General features: G+C 37.7%; 1 protein-coding gene across 5 annotated transcripts in view; it reads left to right on the plus strand.

Moving 5' to 3' along the window:
* The window catches only part of fbrsl1 (fibrosin-like 1), a 441,460-nt gene that overhangs the window by 155,305 nt on the left and 269,261 nt on the right, over window positions 1-16,894 (plus strand). For all 5 annotated transcript variants that reach the window (XM_078421922.1, XM_078421925.1, XM_078421924.1 and 2 more), the window contains 2 exons: window positions 3,417-3,497; window positions 8,996-9,031. In XM_078421922.1, the coding sequence (XP_078278048.1) occupies window positions 3,417-3,497; window positions 8,996-9,031 (117 nt within the window). The remainder of the gene's footprint in view (window positions 1-3,416; window positions 3,498-8,995; window positions 9,032-16,894) is intronic.

Here is a 16,894-nt window from a genome sequence, read left to right on the forward strand (position 1 = left end):
CTGCACATAGTGCATATCCCTCCATTCCCTGTGTATCTTTGTGCTTTTCTAACAGACTCTTAAATATCACTATCGTATCCCCCTCAACCACGCGTTGAGGCAGCGCGTTCCATGAACCCACCTGTGTAAAAAAAAAGCTTGCCCCACACATCTCCCTTAAACGTAGCCCCTCCCACCTACAGCTATGGCCTCTAATATTTGGTATTTCCATCTTGAGAAGTAGATTCTGACAATCTACCCTAACTATGCCTCTCATAATTTTATACACTTCTATTAATTTTCCTTACGACCAGCATTCCAGAATGAACTCCGAATTAAAAATAGGATCAGCACAAATATCTGATAACTTCATAGGTTTACTGGGACTTGTGTATGGACAAAACAAGACCTCTACCAACCTACCTCTCTGACAGCATGCTCCCTGCCTCTCTCAAATAAAGTATTTCACGGGTCTCCTGACAATGTGCATAATTTATCATATCTTGAGCGTCAACTCACAATGACGACAGACTTTGATAATGTAGTTTATTATTGGCTTTAATGCAGCTTTTGGCCTGATGAAAGATTATGAATTCCAGATCAAAGTTTAATGGCCAACCAGGCAGCAGTAATAAATGGTCTCCTATGTGCTTTTGAGATGTAGACTTCCAACGGCAGGCATCTCTGAGCACTAGTGAAGTGCCACCAAAGCTATATGCACAAAATCCTTCAAATTCACGGATAGTATAGGCGAACCAATGATGACCTCACCCACCATCGCTAGCATTGTAGCTTTAATTATACCCAGTCATTTTTGATGGTCAGTCTATGTCGATTGCATGGCAGACACCAACCTCATGAAACTATCCCTCCAATCAGAGTTTAGACATGGCAAATAATTTGAGATGTTCTCAGAAAAAACATAGCATTCCCACTGTCTTGATGAAATCCTTAGTCCATAACAGCTCGAAATGGAAAATAATTTTTCAGGAAGATATTGAGAACTTCATGCTCTACTGTCCAGAGCACAAAAAAAGCCAAATGTAAGTGGCTGAGGGAGTGCACCAGCACCCAAACAGCAAGCATCTCTTGCCCCGACTGCAAAGCATCAACGGATCTGCTAGATAGGTATACTCTATCGCTGCTTGAATCAATGCACCAATTTGCTAATCACTGCTTTCTTGGAACAAAATGTGTTTGTTTGTGAACATTACCACCGTAATAAAATTGAAATGATCTGAAAGATGACTGATAGGAAAATATTTTTTTATTGTTGTATGTAAATTACCTAGTTTTTGACAAAGTAAATAAGATTACTTATGCCAAGAGAAAACTTTAAAATATTCATGCTGCAGGGAATCAAGTCAAATTAGGTTCACAGAAATCCATGTTCATCTTCAGTAATTTGAAGCTGTGTTAAGGTAATCAATGTACAAAGGTTTTCTTCCTCTCTCATGAATCCATATCATTGTTATTTAATGATGTACTCTATGATATTTACAACAAATCAGCTTTGTCTAGAAATTAATGCAATTAAAGGACACACGGCGAGTATCTGATCCTTTTAAACAGCTTAAATAGCATGAGTCTTTATTATTAATTGTCAGGGTCTGTGTAATTCTGAAAATATATTCTGTGGTAGTTCAGGGATATCAAATTTGTTGTTGAATAGACAAGTATACCTCAACACCTTTAGCCCACTTTGTTTCTGACATAGCTGACTGCAGCTGACAATTCTAGATTTTAGACATCTTTTATAAAGAACTTTTCAAACATCCCATCCTTTTGTCTCTTAAATTTTCATTTCTACATTGCAATTGAATGAATAGTGAGTGTAAACCAGCATCTGTAACTCCTTGTTTCTACAATAGTAAGTTTTTAGGATTATTTGTAGACGTCTTTAAGATAATGAATTCTGATGAAGTCTCTGGCAAAAGTGATTTTAATTTTTGCTCCTTATTTAGGGTATTTGTGGGCAACATAAAGTAACTTTCTATCCAACTATAAAAAGTCTATGCAAAGATGCACAATATGAATTTTTGAGCATTAAAGAGTATTTTCTAAATTGAGAAATATTTTCCAAACAAATAAATATTTCCCAGTCATGCTTTATATCTTCAGGCCTCTATTAGCTGCCTGGTTATGGGTAACTTAGGTCTGTCAATCATTTTGATTACTTCATGTGATACCCTCGGCCACAAGCTATTTCCCAAATTAAACGAATTGATTTAACAATTTTTGTCTACTTTTTTCTGTTGCCCATCGAGCAGGCAGGTTTTCACTTTAGTTCAATGGATTCTGTCCCTTTGCAAGAAATTCTTCTGTTTATTTTCCCATCATAAATATCATATAAACTAGGCAGACACTTTAATTCAGAGGCATCAACTTAGATATTGAATTGAATTGTAAACTACGGCATGGAAACAGGTCCTTTGTCCCACTGAGTCCACGCTGACCATCGATCACCCATTCACATTAGTTCTATGTTACCCATTTCACATCCATTCCTTGCACACTAAGGGCAATTTACAGAGGCCACATATAACTTAAAAATCACACTTTTTTGGGCTGTGGGGAAAACCTGAACACCCACGGAGTCACAGGGAGAACGTACAAATTCCACATAGACAGCTGCCGAGATCATGGTCAAAGCCAGATGTCTGGTGCTGTATTGCTTAAAATCTGTGACTCTGTTTTGGATGGACATTAATAACCCAAATTTTTTGAAAAAGAGGAATTCTCCTGTTCTCTTGTTGATCAATATGTAAGACAGATTTTCTACATTATAACAGTCCACACTTATAGGACTTCACTGGACTTTTGATGTACAGAGGGTTCAAAATGTGTTGTATATTCCTTGTTTTTCCTTCCTTTAGAAACATATTTATTGTCACACATATATTAAGAACTGCTTCATGAATCTTTCCTAATTGTAGATTCTGCTGCTACAGAGAATTTCTCTGTGGTACAATTCCCGAAGCATGAAGCTGCATCATTATAGAAGTTGGAGGAGTAACTGCTAAGCACCACCATGTTGCCCGGATAAATATGCTAGATTAAGTACAATAAACATTTAGGTATAGGTTTCAAATAAACATTCTCCAAGTTTTCCAAATTTAAAGATAATTTAAGAGAAGTTTATGTTCGCAGGTTGGAAAATGTGTATAAGATGCATATTGAATCTTATCATTTCTAATAAAACTTGAACTAACCCCAAACAATCGGTGCTAAATATAACAAAGGACTACTTTGAGCATGTTTCTAAAAATTATGGTAATCAGTCCTATAAAATAGTTAACACGAAGAATGCCATTGCATTCCTGCACCAAGTGAACCACGCCTGCATTGCAATATTAGCGAAACAATTTCTAGAATACTGTGAGTTAACATTGTCCCGGTCTGTTTATACTTCTAATTCTACTTTATAATATTTTCAGATATCTTGTACAAAAGATGTACGAATTTCGAAAGCTGAAAAGGCCTTCAGTACTCAAAGGGTTAATCCTCCAACCAAACAAGTGAATATCCTTTTTTGTTTGTTTTTCTGAATGTGCAGGACAATTAACATTTGGAGGGTGATTGTAACATTTCAATCTGCAATGCATCCGTGAGAAATTCAGAATTCAAATCAGCTTGAAAATGCTACAGTGTATCCCAAAATGTAAAAAGCCAAATAAATATATGTTCTAAACGTTGAATAATTATTCTTTAAAGATATTGATTCATTTGTTCCTTTACTATTTGCAAATTAGGAAATAAATGTAGCAAAAGATTAGAGTTACTTCTCTCAAGCAGTAAGTTAGAAATTGTTTGGTCTTCTGCCCGTGCTGTCAAAAAGGTCCTTGACATCATGTTTATGTAACATTGCTGTTTGAGGGTAGGGAGTGTGGGAGGATGCTGGCATTGCAATATGTTTATTTTTAGAACCATGGCGAGCCAAATGCAAGAGGAATCTGGAGATATTTCTAAAAATCACCTCGGACACTTTAAAATTGAAATGCTCTTTCTATGTGAGGAAAGTAAAGATGTAGCAGTGTAGTCTGAAGGGGAGACAGGAAATGCAATAATAATTTATTTTCCCATTAGTTTTAGTTGAGGACCAGGCTTTTCTAAACTAATGAAAGGTGGCTCTGTTAGGACTCTGTGATTGCTTTGTTAGGTGCTTTGTGTGGCTTTCATGCCCCAATATCAGTGCACAAAACCAACAGTGTGTGCTCCTAAAATGAGATTTTCTTATCATTTATTTTACTGTGGCGTAATTGGAACTTAGCAGCATATTAAGAGTCTGATAAGTGACATTTGTATTTTGTTGTTTTGACCCAGGGGAAGCAGGGAGCATTTCTGCCTTCTCTTTTATTTGTCATACTAATCCCTTTGATGTGCATGCTGCTAGAGAGTTCTAAATAGAGCCATGCACAATGGTTAAAAGGTTTTTTTTGCTGTTTCTTGACCCGTCAGCTTAAAGAACTTGCCGTTTTTTAGTAAATTGAATGGATCTCCTTCATTATCATTTAAATGAGCCCGTATCCTTCCAAATTGCTTAAATTTGAATGTGGTTGTAAAGCTGTGATAATTTGAAATATTCATTCCCTCAAGGGTAACATTTCAGAGGCACTGAATGCCATTGTTACATCTTCTCATATTTTTCTGGGTGAGATGGGAAAATAGACTGGTAATTGTCTGCTGAGCCTCCAGAATGGGTGCTCCAGTTAGTCGAGACATTGGCTCTAATTGTCATGAGGGGGGGTTGCTGATGAATCATGGTGTATGCACGCAGCAGCCATGGCCAAATTGAGTGATATAGCCTGAGCTATGTGCAAATTGGCAATTATTAGCACAGCAGAAAGGCTGGCAGGTGTAGAATGCCTTCTGAGGTTTTGATTGAAAAAGGAAATAGCAAAATTTCTGTGATAAAGGCTGGTTGATTAGGGCTGATGAAGCAAGTATAGCTGGCTAGCTCAGAAACCTGACTGAAGTGGAGATGCACCGATTATTGGAATATTTGATTAAATTCAGATTACAGCACCGGTCGATTATTAATTTCATAGCTGAATACTCTTTCGGCTACCACATGCTTGCTAAAGAGCCAATGATTAGTGCCTGTTTCATGATGGAAAATGTTTCGTCAGCATTACCCTGCAGCTTTTGTGTCACTCACAGTAATTTCTGTCACAGTTTATCATAAAACAGATGGTCACTCTTGGTTTAAATCCATTGAATTTAGGTAGCATGTGTGCTTTGTTCTAGTCAGTTGTGATAGATTGTATGGAAATGTATGAGTGTTGCTTTGCATTGTAATTTGCCAACACACTTTGTGTTAATATAATTTAATTTGTGAATTGTACTTCATCTTAATCCTACCCGTACCCAGAATACAATATGTGTATTATAAATGTAGCATAATTAAAAGAGGAAACTTGCGTTTCCATGTACACAAAATTCTCATCCCACTCCCCACCCCCAGGTTGCATTATCAGTCCTAATGAGGAAGTAAATTACTAAATTAACACTCTAGCATTGTAGCTGCAGCTGACTTGAAATTGAACTTGGGACCTTGGGATTACATGACACAATTTGCAATACCTGCTGCACTTGATTGATCTCCAGATTAGAAAAGGTTATTATTATGACTGCGCATCTATGACTAGGAGGCTGAATATACTAAATGGGGCCATAAGAATTGCTGATCTGATCTGATCTGATCTGATCTTGGCCTCGGCTTCATTTTCCTGTCTATTCCTCATATCTTTCACGTGAACATCTATCTACTTCAGTCCGAAGAAGGGTTCCAACCCAAAATATCACCTATCCGTGTTCCCCATAGATGCTGCCTGACCTGCTGAGTTACTCCAGAACTTTATATCTTTTTGTAAACCAGCATCTACAGTTCCTTGTTGCTTTTCATCTCTACCTCAAATCGATTATCTCTCATTCCGAAACAATACCTCCTAGTTGTAGATTTGCCCTCAAAGAAAAACATGGCCTCAGCATCTATCTTGTCAAGCTTCTTGGGAAGCTTATGCTTCCTTTTCAGATATCTTTGCTTGCATTTGCCTATCGGTTTACTCTGGGCATCTGACTCAGTAGATGAAAATGAGCCACGTGGTATTGTTGGAAATCCTGGCCTGGATCTTGCTAAAGCAATGCTGGTGATACTGTCCGCATTGCCTGTCATTACATTGCAAAATTAACTGCAACTTCAGTATTTTTACAGACCAGCCTCTGGCTAACCTGTTCCTTCAATTACAACTCGCATCTCCCCAATGATGTGAGATATTTATAAAAAAGCAGGATATATTCAATTAGTCCATTGTCAGTCATCAGCAGTGTGATAGATGCTGCCCTTCATCATTATTAACTTGTTCACGCATGTTCATTTTGGATTTTGCCTGAATCAGAGCTCATTATAGCCTTGGTCTTAAAATGGCACATATAACTGAAATGGGGTGTATGTGACCTCCCTTGATATCAAGAAGGCACTTGATTATGGCATCAGGGAGCTATAGTCAAAATGAACTCTATTGGCATCAGAGAGGAAATGCTCCCAAGACTGGAGTCATGCCTTGAATAAGGGAGATGATTGTGATTGTTGGAGGCCTATCATTCCATCCCAGAGCTTTGCTGTAAGAGATGCTCAGAGCAGTGTTCTAGACACAATCGTCTTCAGCTGATTCATCAATGACATTATAAGTAAGGGTGTTCACTGGTGATTGCACAATGTTCAAGTACATTTTCAAACCCTCAGAAAATGATGCAGTCCACTCATCTTGGCTGGTCACTAACAACTGCAACAGAAAAGTGCCAGACAATGTCCATCTACAAGAGAGAATCTAATCATCTACTCCTGGAAAGTCTCTCCCTGTCAAATTTCGGGGGAGGAGGAGAAAGAAGTAGTGTCACCATTGGATAGAAACACAGCTGATCTGGCCACATAAATCCATTGAGTACAAGAGCAGTTCAGGAGTTGGGCATGTAACTCAACTGCTGGCATGCCAGACTCTTGTTCACCATGTACAAGCCAGGCCAGGAACATGATGGAAGCACTCATTAATTGCCAGGGTGAGCACAATAATGCTGAAGAAGCTCGGCACCATCCAGGACAAAGCAACGCTTGTCTTGCTGGCCTGATCTTTCCTTTTTTAAGCAACCCCTCAGAGTTAAGGGCGATATGCCTCCACAGCAATTCTCTGTTGTTGAGGTGTTTGAGGCTGTTGGGGGCCTGTAGATTCTGCTACTTACTGCTGCTTCAAAGAATGCCTACCATTCGGTTAAGCATGATTTTTCTTTCAAAATCTTGAATTTCTTTAAGTGCCCACATAATTTCTTTAATAACATCTAAAGTTTTTCACATTGTTAAACCTGACTCATTTTTACTTCCCTATTTTCCGCCTCGTTTCTTGAACAGAGGAGTCACACTTGCTGTTTTGTAAACTAATGGCAACATGTTCAAATTTTGTGAAATATAATCTACGCATCAACTACCATTAGGCACTTGTTGTAAGACTGGCACAAAGTCGATTACAGCCTGGAGACGTCACTGTCAGCTCAACAATTGAGAACATCCTTGAATTATTTCTTCTTTCTACCTGATCTCTCGTGCTGATGGAACTTGGATTCCTGTTTCTGGAGTTTGATGTTGGACATATGAAATATCCTCGAATCTAGCAGCTTAAAGACAATAGCTTTGGTCTAATTATTTTCCCCAAAGGTCTGCCAGCTAGCAAAGCTCTTTTCCCAACTTTACCAGCTGTCCAATTTTTAACTTTCTTCATTTTTAATAGTTGTTGAATGTTGACACAAGTTAATATTTTAGTGCTTAATTTTCCACAAATAAAATCATCGAAAGCCGCTTAGAAATAATTAAAAACATTAAAATGAACTAAAATAAATAAAGTTAACCTACCTTCCCCTTTGCTATATAACTACAACCCTGTAATTCCCTTTGAAATCAAAGGGTCTCAGATTCTGTGTCGGGTACTACCTGTGCAGTATCAGAGAACTGATCCCACTGGTGAAGTATCTGAAGGATAAAGCTTCATCCCTGCACATTGGAGTCAATACCAACTTTGGTAAGCTAGGGATTTTCCTTTTTGGAATACATGCATGGAGGGCACAAATTTACTGTTGAATAATGTAAAACAGCAGTTCTATTTGGAATTGCTGGTATTTGCCATTAAGATTTGTACCACTGTTAAAATTCCTAAATATTTGTTTTATTTGTTTATGAAAATATAATTTTTAACATGTGCTTTGATATTTCATATCTGCTTTTGAGTGTAGGCTAGTCTATAATATCTCATAATGTAAATTTATATAATGCGTTTTCATTCCCTGCGTGCTGACTCTGTGAATTATCAAATATAATTGACCAGTCAGTCAACTACCTGGATGCCATAGTCTATTTGAGTGATGACTGACACCAACTAACATTGGGAAAGGGGAAGTTCTACCACAGATTGCCGAATCTCTGTGGACAGGTTTCTTTGAGGTTAGTGGCAAGTGTCATTGTTTTGCCACTGACCACAAACTCTCGTGCTCCCTAACGTATAATACCAAACATAGATGATCTTGGCAGATAGAGGGAATGCATCATATTTTGAGATTTTGACTTTTTATTCATTCGTGCAAAAGACATTTATAAACTCTCACTCTTTTGGATGGAATTGCCTGGTTCCATCTAGGTAAAACAAACAATGTGACAATTTCAAAATATTTGCCAGTCCAATGAATTTTACTTGCATTGAACCATTAACAAAGCAAACACACAGAGGTACATCACATAATGCTCACTCAAAATGATAATCAGCTCCTAAAAGCATAGGGCAAAGCTGTGAACTAATACTGTAATTACAAATAAAGGCAAGTCTTTGAACAAGTAAAACATTGTTGCTCAGTCATCAGAAACCCTCCATTATAACCTTCACTGTTACACCAGAGGCCTGCAACTGGGTATTAATAATATTATGAAAGTTTAATGCAAAATCTAATCCATTTTTCCCCTTTCTTTCCCCAACAGAGTTCTGCACATTCGTTTTCAGGACGAGGATACTCTGTAAGTCATTGCAAATTTTCCAATGTCATACACAGATTCTCTCGGGTAATGGTATTCTGTTTCATAGCTAATTGGTTATATTTCTGCATCTACATGCCTGCGTGGTCATTTATTAAAAGTTCAAAATTGTGAATTGGTTTTCTCGTGTAGGATTTTGGGATATTCATAACGTTAGTTCCTACTTGGTTTGCAAAATATCTGTCATTGTGAAAATACTAGGTTTAGCCAGCCTCAGCATATTTTAGTTGCTCACCTCTTATCTTTTGCCAGCCTAAAATATGTTTGGTATTCCACCATATTCCATCAAATTCCTTGTATGTTGCAAAACATACTTGGTTAATAAAGTATGATTATGATATGCACATGAATGCTTTTGAGTTGTTCTTGAGGATTCTGGTAAGGTACCATGTTATTTGAGAAAGTACTAATGAGACTTTCCTTACGAAATTACTTAACATATTAAGAGTTAACCATGTTCTGTGTGCCTGGAGACACAAAGGTCAAACTTAGTAAGGATAACAGTTCCTTTTTGACTAAAGTATTTTGTTGATAATTTAGCTTTTTGGAAATTTTTCTGAACATTATTTCTCATGTGCAAAATCTCGAAATTTTAAGGAAGGCAAATATGACATGTTTATACATATTCAAAAGCAGCCAAAATACTACGTTGAAGGTATCACAAAATGCTGGAGTAACTCAGCAGGTCAGGCAGCATCTCTGGAGAGAAGAAATGGGTGACGTTTCGGGTCGAGACCCTTCTTCTGTCTGAAGAAGGGTCTTGACCCGAAACGTCACCCATTCCTTTTCTCCAGAGATGCTGCCTGACCTGCTGAGTTACTCCAGCATTTTGTGATACCTTCGATTTGTACCAAAAATTGTTTTCAAGATGTGATGTTGCTATTTCAGCAGTATCTTGTTCGGATATACTGCATGAAGTAAATAATATGAACATCACACAGACAATATAAATCGTTTATATTGATAAAGCCATTGTTGAATTGCAGTTGGTTGGTGATGTGGTTAAAACCTTTGGAGCATTTATTAACGTGGGAATAAATTAACGTGGGAATATTGAATGTATTGACAAGAGATGCAGATACGTTAATACCAATGGATCTGGCGCTCTTTGTTATTAACGCGGAATGTTGTGGGACAGTTAACAGCCTAAACTGGGGCTCAATGCTGTTATTCTTCCAAAAGATACTTGCTAGTATTCACCTGCTATTCTAAATTCTCACTGAATCACACAGCATAAAGTTAATATTTTTCTTTGACCATAATATTCTTTAAAATATATATCCTACTTCGGTAATGTCATCTTAATCTTTAAAGCATGCTTCATTGTGCCACATTACTTTTGATGTATTAATTACAATTAGACTTGGTATGAAATTGTTACAGTGGTCTTTACCAGAGGGAATTTTCTCTGACATGCTGCACTGAGGGGAGCCTCAGTACCCCTGGCCTGTTCCTTTAAGGTATTCCTTTAGCTTTTACTCCACTTTCACAAAGTCACCACACTTTAGTCCTGAACTCCCTCTACACTATCTTTCTCCCATGAACCACGATCCTTGAATATCATCCCTTTCCCTGACTTCCCCACTTCCTAATCCACAGGCATTGTGAATCAGAGAAAATGCTGCACTTTGAGACATCAGTACACCTGTCCTTGGACGGGAGAGGGCATGGCATAGGAGGAGTTTAACTGTCACTACCAACCCAATGGACACAGTGACTCCTATCAAAATATTATTGCCTTGCACTATCGAGTAACTAAAAATAAACATTGACACAATTTGATGTTTCTTTCAAATGCGCCTTGTCCAAACCCTTCTCCCCGAGTCTAATGTTGGTCTCAGCTGTGAAATAACAGTAGTTGGTAATTTTGGCTTTGCTAATTAAATGACCTAATATGTAAGAAAAACATTCCATAGAAACACGTCTCATATCTTTGCATATAACACGGGATACAATGCAAGGAGTGTGATCGTGTTACAGAAAATCACACAATTGCAGATTTTCCAGGAACACAACCCTTCCATAATGTGGGGATTGCTTGTATGAGCAATGTAACTGATATTGAATGAATAATTTGTTTGTCTCAATGTTATATTAATTCATCAGCAATATAACACATTTTATTATAGCATAAAATGCAGTATCGTAGTATTTTTTAGGAACTTTTAATTGCAGTGAAATGTTTCACCCAAAAGTGATTATTATTTTGTTACATTTTACTGGTGTTTTAGTTGTGTTATTCATCAATATGTTGATCTGTTTTTCATTAAAACAGTGTGATCTTATCATTACAAGCTCACCGTAACAGGATTTAATGGCTGAGCATGTTCCATTAATGAGATTAGTTTATAGGAAATGATTGTAAATTTGTCAAGGAAAGATAACAGCGGTCAGAAAAGCTTTTGTTGCCCACAATCTCTCGTGTACAAAAGCAGTAGCTATCTCCTTCAATGAGTGTGCCTGAGTTTTGTTAGCTTAAAATAGTAGTACTGTAGTTCTATGTTTTCATTTCCATGGGAACTCTACAGAGTTATGATTTTTGTAAACAGAGTGGATATCAATGAATAACAGTTTAATTACAAGGACTAGTATATTCACCAGGGGCAGCAAATATTATGCTCTCATAATGATATACTTGATCACGTGATTGCACTTGCTGCCGCTTCTAGCTTATGTTTGTAGGATAGCACAGGAATTGATAAGTGAGACTGATATGATTGAACTTTGAATTGTGATATAAAATGCTTGGTGTTGAAAACAATTTCTCCCCAAATGCCAGTTATGCGTTTATAGGAACTACCAATTTGTAGAGTCATGGAATGAAAGGATAAAGGTGCTGGAAATAATGAACAGGTCATGCAGCAATGCCAAATTGCATTTCAGCCAGCACACACCTTGTGATCACCTCTCGTGAGACACCTGTGCTCACATTTAACTTTGGCTGCGTGGCTTCTGTTGCTGCCATGGGCTGTGAGCAGTGATGAGGCTGCAGGCAGAGGCAATAGAGGCTTCCCACAGACCAGCCAGATCACCATCTGGCAGCACAACTGTCAGGGTAACTGTCTCTGATCCGTGACATGAAGAACCCACTGAAACACATGTAACCTATTATTAAAATTAAAATACTAAAAATGTTGAAACTTATTTAAAACTGCATTTAACTTATTAAATAAAATACTAATTAAAAATGTAAGAAATACTCAACATTTCTATTTCAGATTTTCAGCATCTACAGATTTTAATTTGAAACAATGCTTAAATTAATTTACCCTTTTTATTGAAATTAATGGGTTTTGTCAGTTGCAGCAGACCTGGTTAACATAAAGCTAAATCTGAAGTATATCTGGCCACTCAACTCAGTACCTTGCAGGAACTGCCACTGTTTCAGATGAATTTATTATTAAATTATGCACTTAAATGTTATGAACATCATTACATTACACATGTGGCATAGCTATGTGTGGGTAAATAATGTGTTAATTATATCTTTAATCCCATAAGCTTTATAAAATCTCCAAAATCCTTTCTTCGATGACAAGTTATTCCCAATTGACAGTTATCACAACAGCGGCAGTGCCTGCCTTCGTCAATGACTAGTGCTGTCATACTGTACTTGCAGCTTTTCTTGCCATTGTACTTTTGGAACTGGCAGTGAGATACAGTATTGTCTTGTGATTCAACTGTCCTCTGTAGAAACCCACATACACAAGCAAACGCAGAGGATGCTTGGTCATATTATCTGACAAGGCAAAATTTGAAAATCAATATCATGTCAAAGGAGAGAAACCCTTATCAATAGGGGGAGGTGGGGAGGAGACCCTTCAGCACAACGCATTGATTGAAGAATGGAGCTTTACAAACAACAAAGGGAATGAGAGGTGATGGAAAATCAATTCCAACAGAACAAAGTTTACTGAACAATATAAAGTAATTGTGCTCTTTAACTCTCAACAAAAACCTTGCTACCAATGTGTCTGTATTCTGAGAGTCCTTGGGTGTGATTAAATGGAACCAAGTGTGGAAGCCAAATGCACCAATTCTAAACAGATTCTGCCTGGTCTTTAAAATTTAATTGGAGGTCTGTATTAGTTAATATTTAAGTTAATCTTCCATTTGTGCTTAGATGATTACTCTACCGCGAGTAACTGGGACATAGCTACAAAACTATGGCTATTTCTGGTATCATTGTTATTAATTAGTCCCTTTGAATTGAGTGTGACATGATTTCACTCTGGTTTTGTGGGTTCTGAGGTATCTAATGAGGCCCAAATGTGGGCACCGCAGATTCTTCCACATGGAGCAGGAGATGCCTGAATGGATGGATAGTTGTGCGGTGATGTGTTCTTCCCACTGTGTATGCTGATTTCTTTGTGCCTACAGTGCAGAGACTGAGATTTTCAATACCATTTCAATATCAAGCTTGCAGATGACACCAAGATTGCTGGGATCACAGACCATGAGGAAGGCTGTCAGAGTATGCAGCAGGATAGAGAACAATTACAGAAATGGGTAGGGAAATGGCAGCTGGAGTTTAATCCGAGCAAGTGTGAGGTGTTATACTTTGGAAGGTTGAATGTAAGGAGGAAAATTTGCAATTAATGTCCTACCTTAATAGCGTTGATGTACAGAGATACATTCTGCCAATTGTGAGGTGCTACACAAATGCAAGCCATAAGGTGCAATTAAGTAAAAATAAAGAAATTCTTTTGGAATGGCACTGCATTTGTTTTTAAATAATTTTGTTGCATTATCTGATTCAGTTGTAGTATCAACAGCTCTAATACTGGGGGGCTTGTTCAAAACTGCATGCCTAAGTCCCTCAACCACTTTCATTTGTAGAGCTTGGTAGAATTCCTTCCTATGTCTTGTTAACTGCAGTTGCTCATCTTGAGAATGGAGGAAAGAAAAGTAATTGAGGAAAACAATTCAAAAAAGAAAAAGTAAATCCATATTAGTAGTTTAGAAAAATTAACCTAGGAAACACTGGCAGAAAGATAGATTTGCATCTGAAGGAAAAGGTTTGGGTGAGTCATCATCATTCTTCACTATCTGGAGATCAAATTACTAACTTTCAAAATCATTTCTTATTTCACTGCTTAGAGTTACGTTTCCATGTTGTTCTTTCTGTGTAGCTTTATTATTAATCAAAATAATCGTATTTTTTAAAGTTTAATTTGGTAGTGACAAGGTCAATGCTTTGTTAATTGTAACTGGCAGGATTGTCAATGAAAATCAAAATGCCTGATGAGATTTGACAGATTTACATATTATCCCACAGACTACCAGAGACAATGTTCATGTCCCTTTCAATTCTGCTAGATACTTCCATGTAGATGATACCAAAGTACTATTTATCTTGCTGATAATGTGTTCTAACTATTAGTTAGGCTACATTTGCTGTAATTAATACCGTCTCTAATTTTCTGTGACGTGTGCTGCTAATGATCTCTTGACAGTTTAATCCTTCCAATTGACAAATGAACAGGAACATTTTGCTGTCACCGACCAATAGGATGTTGATGGTTTTTCTGCTTTTGGAATATTATTTTGGAAAACTGCTGTATAGTAACAACAAGGATAATACATATAAAAATCTTTACCCTTTTCTATTAAACTACTATTTACCTCGCGCTCACTTTCTCATACACCTGGCAGACTATATTCATTCGGCTTATTAAAAAGTATTTTCCATCTGGCTAGATTTAAGTAGTGGCTATGAAATTATTGCTGTATTACAGAGAATTTGCTTGGTATTTTGATTGATTTCCGAGCAGGATATTTCATGACCCACTCTGCTCAACAAATTTAAAATAAGTAATAGGAACAGAATAATTTTGAATAGTTCCCAGTGAGATTCATTTTCCCTCAAAAATATCCTTTATTTTTCATACACTCAAAGAAAGCCAAGCGGATTAAAAGCCGGGTGCCGTACTTTTTCACAAAATGCCATTCTTGGATAGCATTTCATGAAAGGAGAAAACAGAAAATTTGTAATACTGAGGAGGTAAGGCATCTGTGAGAGGGAAATAATCTTAAAGTCTCAGGATTGATTTTCAGCAGATCTGGGAAAAGTCCTCAGTGAATATCTGTCCTCTATTTTCACTGTGGCAAATGACATGAAGACTGGAGAACTTGGGCAAGCTAGTGGTGGTATCTTGAGGACGACCCGTATTATAGTCGAGGAAAAGCCATAGAGTTGTACAACACGGAAACAGGCCCTTTGGTCCAACCTGCTCATCCCAACCAAGATGGTCCCACCTGTCCGCTTTTGGCCCATTTCCCTCTAAACCTTTCCACTCCATGTACACGGCCAAATTAGTTTTTAATGTTGTAATACCTGCCTTAACTACCTCCTCTGGCTGCTCGTTCAATATACGGACCACCCTCTGTGCAAAAAAAAAAGGGTCCCACTGGTTCCTATGAAATTCATACCCTCCCACCTTAAACCTATGTCTTTTGGTTCTTGATTCCTCCACTCTGGGTACAAGACACTGTGCATTCACCCTATCTATTCCCCTCATGATCTTATACACCTCAATAAGATCACCCCTCATCCTCCTGCGCTCCATGGAATAAAATCCTTGCCTGCCCAGCCACATTCTATAGATCAGGCCCTATGTCCTGGTGCTGTATATCCAAAAAAGTATGAAGGTAGATGAATCTCCTGGAAACTGTGGGGAACTAGAGAAGCAATTGCAGGTCCTGGCTGAGATGTACGATGTATGTATGTGGTGTATATGTACGAAGTGCTTGAAGACTGGAGGGGGTCTAATGTTTGCCTCTATTTAGAAGAGCTACAAAGAAAAACTTTTTCATACAGACAGTTTCCACTAGTGGGAGAGTCTAGGAATAGAGGTCATAGCCTCAGAATTAAAGGACGTTCTTTTAGGAAGACATGAGAAGAAATTTATTTAGGCAGAGGGTGGTGAATCTGTGGAATTCTTTGCCACAAAAGACTGTAGTCAAGTCAGTGGATATTTCTAAGGCAGAGATAGATAGATTTTTGATTAGTACAGGTGTCAGAGATTATGGGGAGAAGGGGGTTAGGAGGGAGAGATAGATCAGCCATGATTGAATGGCGGACTGGATGGGCCGAATGGCTTAATTCTGCTCCTATCACTTGTGACCTTATGACAGCTGGTGTATAGAATGAGCTGTCAGAAGAAGTAGTTGAGGCAGATACAATAGCAGTATTTAAAAGACATTTGGCCAAGAAAGGTTAAGAGGAATATGGGACAAACATGGTGGTCAAATGGGATGAGCTTAGATAGAGCATCTTGGTTGCCATGGATGGGTTGGGCTAAAGGGCCTGTTTCCATGCTACAATATGTAATATAAACAGCATTTAAAATGTTGATTAAGTTTTTATAGGGTCAAAGAAGAAAGGTGAAATAAAAAACAGAAGATTGGTGATGAGGTGGAAGGCAGGTGCAAAAGGGTGATATAGAGAATTATTAACTGAAATTGCTGAAGGAAAATGTTGGACTGAACCTTGAGCCTACAAGGTTATAATGTGCATATAGAAGATGAGGTATTCCAGCTTATGTTCAGCTTGATTGGAACAGTGTCGGAGGCTAAGGACAGAAAGGTCAGTTTTTGATGGAGAATTAATGTGAACAGTAACTGAAAGCTTGGTGTTAAATTTACAAAAATTATCTGCTAAGCAAGTACCCAGTATGGAAGAGACAATGTTATGAGCAGTAAATGCAATGTATACTAATTATAGGAACGTGAGTTGTAGCAACCTTTTCACACATGGCATCACGTCTATGGTACGAGTTGCCAAAGGAAGCGCTTAAGGCAGCAGCAACAACACCATTTAAAAGACATTTTGACAGGTACATG

This window comes from Rhinoraja longicauda, chromosome 25, assembly GCF_053455715.1.
Source record: "Rhinoraja longicauda isolate Sanriku21f chromosome 25, sRhiLon1.1, whole genome shotgun sequence".
Lineage (NCBI taxonomy): Eukaryota > Metazoa > Chordata > Chondrichthyes > Rajiformes > Arhynchobatidae > Rhinoraja > Rhinoraja longicauda.